At 44.5% G+C, this 13,275-nt stretch overlaps 1 protein-coding gene across 1 annotated transcript; it reads left to right on the top strand.

The window, feature by feature from the left end:
• The first annotated feature begins 253 nt into the window (after window positions 1-253).
• On the top strand, window positions 254-1,443 carry LOC110678372 (branchpoint-bridging protein-like). The gene is made up of 2 exons (XM_021851169.1): window positions 254-591; window positions 660-1,443. The coding sequence occupies exon 2, from the start codon at window positions 683-685 to the stop codon at window positions 1,271-1,273; it is 591 nt and encodes a 196-aa protein (XP_021706861.1). The 5' UTR covers window positions 254-591; window positions 660-682; the 3' UTR covers window positions 1,274-1,443.
• Window positions 1,444-13,275: the final 11,832 nt, after the last annotated feature.

Below are 13,275 nucleotides of genomic sequence, written 5' to 3'. Positions count from 1 at the left end.
CCGGGCCCAACGGTTCGAATCCGTTGCCTAAGGGTTCATTCAAATATTACGTAACGCAAAATTTTCCAATTTTAGAGCCCCTCCCTCCCCCACGTAACAGTTTTTGTATGGGAAATTTTAAATTTTTGTATGGACCGTAACACAATGTAAGACCCCCTCCCTCCCCCTGTTGCGTTACGTAATATTTGAACGATCCCTAAGTTGCTCCCTTCTAAGGCGAGCTCTTTTTTTTTTTTACTTCCGCCGGACCCGACAGATCGAATCTGTCGCTTCGGCAACCCTTCTTCGAACGAGTTTGATATAAACTTACAGTTTTACAAACTTTTAATAGGACGCACGCGCGAGTCAACCATGCACTTTTGACAACCACCCGCCGAGACTCGCGAGACGAAGCACTTTCGGGAAAAACGCTGTCAGTCTGAGCTGTAAAACAAAATGGATAATGTTTGAGAGCGGTGCTTTCGAGTGAAAAAAGTTGAAATTATTGTGCAAAAACCGTGTTATTTCTAGTGGGAAAGTATTCTAAACTGTTTAGCTGTTTTTGGAAAATAGGTTTTCACCGAAACTTCCAGCTGAATCGTGTGAATTGAGGTAAAATTGTGTTTTTTTCTCTGCGCTGTTTACCCCCTCTATATTTCCACATTGATCGGTTTTTGTAGATTTACTGTCTCGCAGGAGAGTGATGTCTTGGCCAAACAGTTGGCAAGTGCAACCAGGTTATGCGGGATACGCTACGGCAGCTGCGCCTCCATCGGTGGCTCCGGTTGCGTCTGCTGCGGCCGCTGCGCTTCCTGGTGGTTACTCGGCCATGACTCCGGAACAATACGCCCAATGGCAACAGTGGCAACAGTACCAGCAGCAATACGCCCAATGGCATGCCCAATACGGGGAGCAGTATGCCCGTCAAATGGGCAAACCGTTGCCGGCAGTGCCGGCTCCGATGCCCTTGCAGCATATGGGCCTAGCCACCAATGTTCCTCCGCCGGCAGTGGCCATGGCACAACCCGTTCCTGCCCCGGTAGTAGCCCCCACCGTTGTTCCTACAGCACCTCCGGCTATTGCGGCCGTTGTGGGGCCCGTTCCTCCGGTTGCTGCCGTCGCTCCACCTATACCAACCATCTCAGCTGCACCGCCGCCGCCTCCGGAACCCCACCCGGATAGTGTTGCTAGCCAAGGTATGTGGAATAATTTGTGTTTTCCCTTATGGACAATGAATGAAAAAAAAAAGTTTTGGAAGTGTTTGACCTGGAACATGGGAATATCGATAGTCTAATGTGCAGTAATTTTGTGTAGAACAACAAACAGTAGAGTACAATTGAAATTTGTATCAAATCTTGCCTTTAAGTTTTCTGTCAAGGATCGTTCAAAAGTTATGTAACGCTATAATGTCTGATGAGAGATCCAGTCCAGTTTAATCGAAGTGCGTTTTGTTAACATTTCTAAAATCTACAGTTGTTGGAGATGCGATTAAGGTGACACGGGAGACCGTGTTATTTTCCCTAACTTTTGTCTCACTCTAACAATTGTCATCTAAATTTGCAGAAGCAAATCTCTAGTTTTAGTGAACCGATTGAACTAAAAATTTAATGGGTTGTGCACTATATACATACAATTATAGTGATACATTTTTCGCATCGATATATTGAGTAGTACTTGAGATTTGCTTCTACAAATGGAGAGGGTGATCAAAACACCGTCCCGTGCGGCCTTAACATACTTTATGAAATCTATTCTATTGTTGGTCTGCGTTATTTACAATTTATTTCTCATTTAAGAAGGGTGGAATTTGAGCAAATATTTTTTGAAATTCTGAAGATATAAAACAACTGGTTCAATTAGGTTCTGCATTATTTTGATTTTGCACGGCATTTAGTCCGAATGGTCACATCTAGTATCCTTTATAGCTCAAAGATCTATAACGAAACAAAATACACTTTTTAGAAATGTGGAAGTCATGTCCGTGTTACAATATTATTCTCGACGCCGAGCAAAATCATCACTGCTGGTCTGTTGCCAAATAATTCCATTTTACTTCCGCTTATCTCTCTATAAAGGATCATTTGTTACATCCGGTGTGTGGAGTTTTCCTAGGCATAGCCTGCTTAGCATGATGCTAAACTACCACATCTCCTTTCCTTGAATTGAGAAAGTCATTTTTTCGCTATTAGTCAGGAAGCTTTTTTTTCTTAAACATGACTTGATGGATCTTTTTACTGAACTTATTGCATCACCACAGCGGTGCAACCACGAAGTTAATTAACTTTGTAGTATTGTTAAACATGCTAGAATACGGTGATGGAACTTTACGATTTTGTAGCCTTTTTACCCACTTCTCTCGAAGGATCGATTCCGTTGGTAATCAACTATCCACGCTGCCAGATTTGGTAAGCTTGTACTGAAATACTGCAAAGAAAAGTTCACCTTAGAAGGGAACTCGTTCAAAGAAAAGTTCGCCTTAGAAGGGAACTTGTTTCAAAGAAAAGTTTGCCTTAGAAGGAAACTTGCCTTAGCGGCGGATACGATCCGTCGGGTCAGGCTGTAAAAAAGGGTTCGCCTTAGAAGGGAACTTGACTTTGCTACGGAAGCGAATGGAGAATAAGCTATAATTTACTATAACATTTCACTAAGATCTCCCAAAGTTTGTAAAAGTATTTTTGAAATAGTGACGCGATCCCATAACATTTTGTCTGTAATTCACTTAACGCAGATGGAAGACCAGTTGTTCAAACTACCACCGTTCGAATGCGACAATGTTCCTATAACGGAGTTGCGCCAGTCATGGTTCGACTACAAGAGACAGTTCGAATACATCGCCGCTGCAATGGGCAAGAAGAAGAAGAAAAAACTCAAGAGTATCTTTCTAGCGATTGCTGGTCGTCAGCTTCAACGTATATACGAAAGTTTGCCGGAGGACAACCGTGAGACTGCCGATGGTGAGGATGATTTCGACAACGTCATGCGGCGGTTGGACAACTACTTCGCTCCAAAACGACACGATACCTTTGAGCGACACTCTTTCTGGACGCAGAAACCTATCGCCGGAGAAACTCTGGACAAATTCTTGCTCCGCGCCAAAGTTTTGGCAACGAAGTGTCAATTTGGGACCACCGAAAAAGAAAGTCGAGATGCAGCCGTGATTGACAAGATTGTTATGCTTGCACCACCGGAACTACGACGCAAGATACTGGAGAAGCCTAACATAAACCTGGACGATCTGACGAATCTGGTCAACACTCATTTATCTATCCAACATCAGATTCGTGAGTTGAATCAACACGCAGGAAACAGCTTACAACCGACTCGTAGCAGTGCTTTTGTTAACAAGATATCACCGAAGAATGAAGACAAATCAGGATGGAAGCAGAATCATCAAGCTACCGAGTGTGGCAGGTGTGGCAACAGACTCCACAAGCCCGAAGAGCACTGTCCGGCAAAGAACGTTAAGTGTCACAATTGTGGTTATATCGGACACTTCGCCAAAAAGTGCCGATTCGATTCCAATAAAGGGAAAACCGAACAACCACGATCAATGAAGCGCAAATCTTCTGATCATCAAGATCATCACCGTTACAAAATGCCAAGAGTCAACGCCGTTGAAGCCAACGATTTTCCCGAACCACGTGCTGTGAAAGATGAAGCTGCATCTCAGAAATCATTCGTATATGCAATTAGCGATAACCACGACGAGATGGTCTGGTGCAAAGTTGGCGGTATACTCATCGAAATGATGATCGACTCGGGTAGTAAATATAATATTATCGATGAATTGACATGGTACTACATGCAGAACAGGAATGCTTTCGTGAAGAATGTGCGTCCATCGTCCAAACAGTTATCGGCTTATGCACAACAAAAACCCTTGGTAATCAGGTGTACCTTCGATGCCGAAATAGCGGTTGTCGAGGGTGGCGAACTCAGTTTTAACGCCACTTTTTACGTTGTAAAATGTGGAGACCAGAATCTACTGGGTAGAGACACAGCGAAGCAGTTGGGAGTACTGTTGATTGGCTTGCCAAGCGTCATCAGCTCGGAGAATATCCAACACGTATCAGATAATGGTATTGATAAGTTCCCTGTAATTAAAGGTATTAATTCTCGAAAAATTATTCATACAGACTCAAGTCAAAAAAGTATACAAACTTACTTTATCGATCCTACGTGTTAAGCAGGCGGAATTCTACACGTTCCACCCTGTACCAACTCAACTTTTCACTTTTAGAACGTTTAATTTCCGGATTTACAAAACAACGAAAGTAAGATTTTCAACTTTCGCAACCTAACCACTACTTTCGCCGCCCCGCTGTATGGAGAGACAAAGTAACTTAACTACGAATCAAAACAAAACACAACTTGAGCCGATTTTACACTGGTAGAAAAACGTCGAAAGTAACTTGATGAAACGGCTTATCATTTTGTGTAATTATTTTTCTTGGGAAATAATAGAAACTACGTAGTTTTTGAACGCGAGCTGATTGTATGCAAAATTTAAGTGGTGTACACTGCGAAAAAATGTTAAAAAGGTGATTCATTTTAAAACAGTTTTAGAAGACAGGTTGTGATTCTTCTGAATTAATTTTCTCAAAACCGTATGAAAGTTACTTACGTCGATTTGAAAAAGTAATCGAGAATTAGTATTTATTTAATAAAGACGTTGTCTAACTTCTCCATACACACAGGCGTCAAAATACGTATAAATATCGATGACACTGTCACCCCCGTTGCGCAGCACGTTCGCCGAGTCCCAATAGCTCTTCGTCAACAAGTCGAAGATCAACTCGATAAGCTTTTGAAATTGGGAATCATCGAAAGGGTTAACGGTCCTAGCCCATGGGTATCTCCTGTTGTAATAGTTATCAAAGACAACGGTGATGTACGACTATGTATTGACATGCGTCGTGCGAACACTGCAATACGACGAGAATACCATATGATACCTACTCTAGATGATCTATTATCGAGGCTCAACGGAGCTAAATGGTTTTCCCGGCTCGATATTAAAGATGCTTACCACCAAGTAGAACTGCACGAGTCGAGCCGATTCATCACGACATTCATTACGCATCTTGGCATGTTCCGTTACACCAGATTAATGTTTTGAATATGCAGTGCGTCCGAGCATTTTCAGAGAATTGTCGAGCAACTACTGAGCAATTGTCCTAACTCCTTCAATTATCAAGACGATATTTTTATTCATGGGAAAACGGAAGCTGAGCACGACGCTGCCTTACAGAACGTTTTACGTACGCTGGAAGACCATAATGTCGTACTAAATACCAAGAAGTGTAGATTCAAAGTAACGGAGACGGAGTTTCTGGGTCACGACATTTCCCAACAAGGCGTGAAACCAACGCACGACAAAATAATGGCAGTGCAACAGTTCAGATCACCCAGATCAGCGGAGGAAGTTCGCAGTTTTCTAGGACTTGTTGGTTACGTAGGTAGATTTATCCCCGACTTGGCTACTAAAACATTCGATCTTCGTCAACTAGCTGTTACCGGACAGAGATTCGTTTGGACAACGAAGCATGATGTTGCATTCGACAATCTAAAACGAGCAGTATGTTCCGCTCCCATACTGGGATTCTTCGATGACAAGCGACGGACAAGAGTAATAGCAGATGCGTCACCCGTGGGTTTGGGAGCAGTTCTAATCCAGTTTGAAGACGAATGCGATGATAAGCCAATTGTGATTTCATATGCCAGCAAGAGTCTGTCTCCTACAGAGCACAGGTACTGCCAAACAGAGAAGGAAGCCCTTGCTATTGTATGGAGTGTTGAAAAATTTCGTTTGTATCTGCTTGGAAGAGACTTTGAACTCGAAACCGATCACCGTCCCTTAACCGCAATTTTCAAGCCAACCTCACAGCCCCCCGGGCGTATAGAAAGGTGGGTACTTAGACTGCAACCATTCAAATTCAGGATCATATATAGGCCTGGAAAACTAAACGTTGCAGACCCTCTTTCTCGGCTTCAAGAAATTGATAATTGCGATGATCAGATTTACATCCACGCGATCACGGACTCAGTTGCTGTCGATGTTTCAGAAATCAAAAGTGCGATAGATGAAGACCCCGAATTAGTTATTGTTAAAGACGCTTTGTTAACAGCAGACTGGACGGATGAAGCAGTCAGAAATGGTGCTAAGAAGTACATCCCTTTTCAAAATGACCTCGCACTCCTCGAAGGCTACGTAATCCGTGGATGCAGGATTGTCGTTCCCAGAAGCTTACGCACAAGAATGCTGCAGCTCGCTCACGAAGGACATCCAGGTGAGACATTGATGATATCGCGCCTTCGAGACAGAGTTTGGTGGCCTGGAATGGATGAGGATGCAAGAAAAACAGTTAAAAGCTGTGAAGGATGCCGTCTGGTTAGTAGACCATCCGCACCTGAACCAATGCAACGACGTGCAATGCCGAATGAACCCTGGGTGGATGTAGCAATGGACTTTCTAGGACCATTACCATCAAATGAATAACTGCTGGTGATTGTCGATTATTATAGTCGATACAAGGAAGTGTGCACTATGAAGCGAATAACATCAGAGGAAACGATAAAACAAATCGAACCAATCTTCGTACGGCTAGGCTACCCAAGGACAATCACTCTAGACAACGGTCGGCAGTTTATCAGCACAGAGTTTGAAGACTATTGCCGCTCAAGAAATATAACGCTTAATCATACAGCCCCATATTGGCCACAAGCAAATGGCGAGGTTGAGAGACAAAACAGTTCTCTCCTTAAGCGACTTAAAATAAGTCATTCAATGGACCGGGATTGGAAAACGGATTTACTCCAGTACCTAATGATGTATAACACCACTGCACATTCAGTTACTGGAAAGGCACCTTCCGTTTTATTGCAAAATCGTTTGATCCGGTCTAAAATTCCGTCAATAGGTGATATAGAAACGGCCCCACCAGTCAGTTCTGAAGCCAGGGACCGTGATACTATTCTAAAATATAGAGGAAAAGAAAGGGAAGATATAAGACGACATGCAAAGCCATCAGATATACGCGAAGGAGACAACGTTTTGTTGAAGAATTTAGTATCAACAGGAAAACTTACTCCAACATTTGGCAGAACAGAGTACAACGTCATGGAGAAGAAAGGAAATCGTGTCAAAGTACTTGATCCCTTGTCCGGCGGTGTCCTAGAAAGAAACACGGCACATGTAAAAAAGATACCCAATTTGCAAACAGATTCTATCGAAGAGGCGACATCAAGCAGCGTTGATGATGTGACTAGCAACCCAGTACCCGATCGTGAACTAGAGTTGGTACAGCCCTCTCGTCCTTCCCGTTCGATGTCGCGGCCGGCATGGCAGCAAGATTATATTGTTAATCAACCGTGATCTGGATAAAAAGGGGAGATGTGGTGAATTATGAACTGAGCCCAGCAGGCGTGGGATGGGGATTCATTCGAGAACCATAGTCAGTTGTGTGTGGACGTTTATCTCTTTTGAAGTGCGCGAATTCTGTAATCGAATAAATCTTATTATACCAACTTGTTATCGTTATTTTGTGTAAAACACCACATATTCTTTTTTGGTACGATGCTGTTCTGCTTTGTGTCTTTAATTATTAATTATGATAATGAGTTTTGTTTTCTCCCTGGCTTCGGGGGGAAGTTTTGGCTCTATTTTATGATGATTATTTTATATAGAGATCAAATAATCTTGCGGGAACGAACAAGTTCAAAAGCACGGCTGAAGATTCTTCTCTCCTGATCGAATCTGTCGCTTCGGCAGCTCCCTTCTAAGGTGAGCTTATTTTTTTACTTCCGCCGGACCCGACAGATCGAATCTGTCGCTTCGGCAGCTCCCTTCTAAGGTGAGCTTTTTTTACTTCCGCCGGACCCGACAGATCGAATCTATCGCTTCGGCAGCTCCCTTCTAAAGTGAGCTTTTTTTTTACTTTCGCCGGACCCGACAGATCGAATCTGTCGCTTCGGCAGCTCCCTTCTAAGGCGAGCTTTTTTTATTTCCGCCGGACCGGACAGATCGAATCTGTCGCTTCGGCAGCTCCCTTCTAAGGCGAGCTTTTTTTTTTTTACTTCCGCCGGATTCGACAGATCGAATCTGTCGCTTCGGCAACCCGTCTTCGAACGAGTTTGATATAAACTTACAGTTTTACAAACTTTTAATAGGACGCCGGAAATACTTCATTTTTCTCCTCTTCTTGTTAGTTGAATTTTGCTTCTCTTGTTCCTTTTCCACTGACTTGGCGGGTTCCGGTACTGCAGGTTTTGGTGTTTCCTCAGGAGCGGCCAAATCTGTTGTTGCAACCTCTTCCGGAACTGGTTCTGGCTTGTTGACTTCTTGGCTGGTTTCTTCCTTTTCCGTGCTACTTCATTAACATTCCAACAGTCCAGTGGAACTTGAATTTATTTAGGTGGCCATTAAACGTAGGTTCTCTCGTCGCCAATGTGGTACTGCTCAACTTGACAGTTCTAATAGCAATGAATGATTTCGTAAATTTCATGGCCCACTCTGCAAGACTACCACATATACTAAATTAAGATTCTAGGGTACCCTATTCTAAATAATTTTGAGGAAGCCTAGCGATATCGCTGCAGACCCCTCGGTTGGACCGACGAACTAATCGATCGAAATCCGCCACCGGGGAGGCGTTATGAAAATGGTAAACATTCCCCTTAGTTCGACCCTGGTTAAAAAGGTAAACATGGGGAACGGAACAAAGAGGAAAAATAAGTAGATGATGCGAACAATGTCGACGAGGAGGAAAAACAAAATATTATGGTTCTGATGACGACGACGGACAGGCATGAATGAATGAGAAACACAACAAAGCAATCAGGTGAGTATTCGGATGTTTTCACCGATTTATTGAATCCTTGTTAGGGGATTCGAGATTGGAGGTCAGGGATGAAAGGCGATGCAGATGTTCACCCGGGTTTGAGATGGACGGCTGGCCAAATCCCCAGATTTTTCCCACTGAGGTCTTCCAGCTCGTAGGAAGACGAGCCTATCTTGGCCTTGACTTTACAGGGTAAATACTGCCGCCCTAATTTCAGCAGCCGAAGACTGCTTCATGTTCTTTCGGTAAACCAATTGACCTACCGTGAACGACTTGGCGAAAGTACGGTTTCGCAGGTTATAGCGATCCCTGGAAACCTCATGAGATTTTTCAAGGTTCTTGCGAACAATCTCATGGATTTTTGTGAACATCTGCTTGCGTCTTTCCTCCCTGTCTTCCGCAGAAAGTTCCTCACCGTGTCGAGAAAGACGATGGTCGGATCCCTGTTCCGCTAGCTCTTGTCCGTGGGTAATGAAATACGGTGTGAATCCCGTGGAGGAGTGAACACTTGTGTTGAGCATCAGCTCCACCTCCGGGATCTTGGTGTCCCATATTCGCTGGTCCTCTTGGACGTAGCTGCGGACGGCCGCGTTTATACTACGGTTCACGCGCTCCACGGGATTCGACTGGGAATGATAGCGGGAGTTCAGCCAGTGTGTGATCTTGAAGTGGTCTATAAGTTCCTTGAACTCTTTCGAAACGAAAGAGCTGCCATTGTCTGTGATTATGATTTCAGGGACAGAATTTCTATAGAACCACTGATTTTTCAAAATCACACACATGGCTGAACTATCCAGCTTCTTCACCGGCTGAATCATTACCCACTTAGAGAAATAGTCACAAATGACTAAGATATGCTGATTTCCCTTTCGACTACGTGGCAGTGGACCAATGAAGTCCATGGAAATAATCTGCCACGGTCGGGAAGCACAGCGCATTTTACCCATTTCCGGGGTAGTTTGGACATAAGAGGGTTTGATCTTTTTACAGGTTGAACAGGCCTGTATATAGGCTCTAATATCTTTGGCCATTTTGGGCCAGTAATAGCGCTGTTGTACAAGAGCTAGCGTTTTGCCGAAACCGGGATGAAACTTATCATCATGAGCCTGTTTAAGCACTCCGGAAACTTCCTCGGTTGGCAGAACTTGCTTCCACTCAAACCGAGAGTCGTATGGCACATTTTTGACGGCGATAAACTTGTAAAGTTTACCGTCTTCGACCTTAAAATCGACATAGTCGTCAGGCCGGCGGGTAACCTTCTCCATCAGAGAAGTGTACCATACTGAACTACAGCAATGCTACGCGACAGGGCATCCGGAACGACATTCTCCTTTCCTTTTCGGTGTACCACTGTCATGTCAAACTGCTGAAAGTCCAAGCTCCACCGACTACATCGAGAACCGACCTTCCACTTCGTTTTAAGAATGTGGGTGAGGGCGGACGAATCCGTCACCAACGTGAAGTGGTAGCCCTCGATGTAGCCCCGGAATGCTTCGATGGAGAGGAGAGCGGCCAGAGCCTCTTTTTCAGCAGCGTGGTAGTTCTTCTGCGGGGTGGTGAGCTTCCGGGAGAAGTAGGATATCACCCTCTCACCATCCTCCTGCTGCTGAGTGAGAACTCCGGCGACAGCCACATCGCTAGCATCCGTCTGGATAGTAAACTCCCGGGAGAAGTCCGGGCTACCCAGAATCGGTGCACTGATGAGCTGCTCCTTGATGCGACAGAACGCTCCCTCTGCGGCTTCATTCCAGCCGATGATTTTGGTTTTCGACTTCAGGAGATCCGACAAAGGCCCACAAGTCTCGCTGAAGTTTGGGATGAACCGCCGGTAATAATTCGCCATCCCTAGGAATCTTCTGAGTTTTGTGATCGTGGTGGGCCTTTCATACTCGACAATGGGTCGAATCTTGTCAGGATTCCCACGAAGACCCTCAGAACTCAAAAGATACCCAAGAAAGGGAATTTCCGGCACCCTGTAACTAATTATCGAACCGGGCAATCTCTCAGTAACAAGAGACCCCTCGAGCTGGGTCTCAGGGTCGGCTTGCTACTGGGTAAGCTGAGGGGCTACGCGACCAAGGTGTGCAGCGTACCGTCACCTGACTAGGGCTATTGTAGTGTGTGGAATGAAAGAATTCTAACTTGGTGGGAATCTCTAGGGTTTTATTGGGCAAACTGAGCTATTGTGGTATTTAGGGTTATCTTCTAGTGGTTTATTGCAAGCTATTGTTCTTGTGGGGGTGTGGGTGTTAATGGGTTTTCACGTACCGGTACGACTTGCTGCTTCTGGTTGCTGCCGACGATCTCCTGGCGTCCTGCGAGCGCTCGCTGATGCTGCTAACAGGCTGGGATATTCTGCGGCTGGACAGGTGGTAACGACGACACCGTAGACGTAGTGTCGTAGGGGTTTGGCTTTATTAGGCGTCCTCCCTCTTTGACGGCAATCGACACGGCCCAGGACGGTACCGGAGTGACCGTGCCGAGAGGGGAAAGCTCCTGTACGGTTAGGGGTGATTACCCCGAGCTGTGGACCTCCTTTACGATTATGACCGAAATGGCCAGAAGTCAGCGATGGTCCTTGACGGGTTAGGCTTAGCAGACTTCCGTCTACTAGGCCGAAACGTGTGCTGCTGGTAGGCCACGCCACACCAGCCAAGATGGCGAAATTTTAACGGTAAGATAAAAAAAGGTCCTGTGAGGGTAATGGGAGGAGTTAGCTAGCTGTACTAACTTTCTAGCCATTGGTTATAGGCATTAGATTAGAATAGATTTAAGGTTCAATCATACCTGATGAAATACACTTTCTCTCCCAATTTGTAAGGTTACCACTCACTTTAATTATAACTTTGAGGACACTTTCAAAAATGCACTTGAGCACACGCACGCCTTTTTCAGAGTGAAGTCATGGCGATTCTAGAATTTGGCTTGACCCGCTTGTCTATTTTTCCTCCCCTCCCCAATTTCCTCAATTGTGGGTTGGGGGGTTGTTACCACTGATATGTCCTCGAAAATGTTTCAAACATTTCTAGAGTGCATTTGCTATAAAGTAAACATTATTAATTTGTACATGAATTTAGTATAATCGAATAAGAGTGCATTTGCTATAAAAACCTTTATAGTAAATGCCTTCGAAATAAATCACCCGATATCTGTCGGGCCTCTTGGATTGTAGACACCGAACGATAAGGACGTTTTCCCGTGCAAGCTCCGAAAGTCTCTTCAACTGATCTTTAATAGTTTAGAAGTCTTACCGAGTGTGAACCCCCTCTGGTGATTTAATTGTTTTAAAGTATAAAACCCGTACATATTATCTGGCGACGAGAAAAAACGGCAGCAATCAGTGCAGTGCATCACCCGGACAGTGATTGATTTCCGGCGTTAGCAGACAAGTTATCTGGGTTTTTGCTTCCACCATCCGAACAGCAGCGGCGGAGTCATCTTCATAGGTGCAGCTGGGGTAAACGCAACGGAACGGAGTGGACTTTCCGGAGATTTGGTAGAGGTAAGAATTAAAGGGTTTTCTACCCAGCACGAGAATTTCTTTTATGCTCATTAAACGCCATTTTGAGGCATGCAAGTGACGCCGTATGGCTCCTTTGTTCTGTGAATAATAAGAATAGATAACACGCAGACAAAAGACAGTGAACAATGGATTAAATACATCGGCATTTGACACGTTTCACCGAGAGAGGCGCTTTTGATTTTTCTTACCTCTAGCGGAAACTGGTGGAAAGTACTGAACGTTCCATTAAACTCCGATAGATGGTGACTCTGTAGAGTAAACAATCCTACAGTGGATGTACCAAATAAGGGCCAATTATATATTTAGAATTATTATATTGAAATAAAGTTTTTAGCGTACAGTTCAAAAAGAGTTGGATTATTTCACATGGACCATGCATGGAATATATCAGCTTGACCCTCGGTTTCAGTCAATAGCGTTAAAATCTCATGTTAAAACGATAAAAAAATATGTTTGTTCCGGAGAATGGAACAGGACGGTAATATCGCAAAATGACAACAGTACGTCAGAGTGCGACATGAGTTAGTCCGCGTTTTCGAAGTCCGTCGCGAAAATATCATAAAAGTTATATTTATTCGGAGTGTAAATTACCTGTTGGTGTGACAGGATCAGGACATCCTTTACGCCGTACCCCCTGGAGGAGGCCATCCACGGAAGGTACTTGTACTACGTCCCTTACGGCATCAGAATCGGTGACGGTGATCATCCAGAGCCGTTTGGATTTGCGTGACGTAGCCACCAGTGCGCCGGAGACTTCAAAAATTTCGTGAATCTGTCTGACCTGCAGGTAGAGCTGATTCTGGCTATTGGAGGACGGTGGCAAGCGGTTCTTTCCTCGATGGGGAGTGGCTGGTGTGCAGACATTTGAAGGCGATAGGTGGAATTCCAGAAACTGAGTCAGGGCGATATTCTTTTCGCGAAGTTGCTGGACGA

This window comes from Aedes aegypti, chromosome 1, assembly GCF_002204515.2.
Source record: "Aedes aegypti strain LVP_AGWG chromosome 1, AaegL5.0 Primary Assembly, whole genome shotgun sequence".
In the NCBI taxonomy this organism is placed as follows: Eukaryota; Metazoa; Arthropoda; class Insecta; order Diptera; family Culicidae; genus Aedes; species Aedes aegypti.
This window is presented reverse-complemented; position numbering and strand designations above follow the sequence as displayed.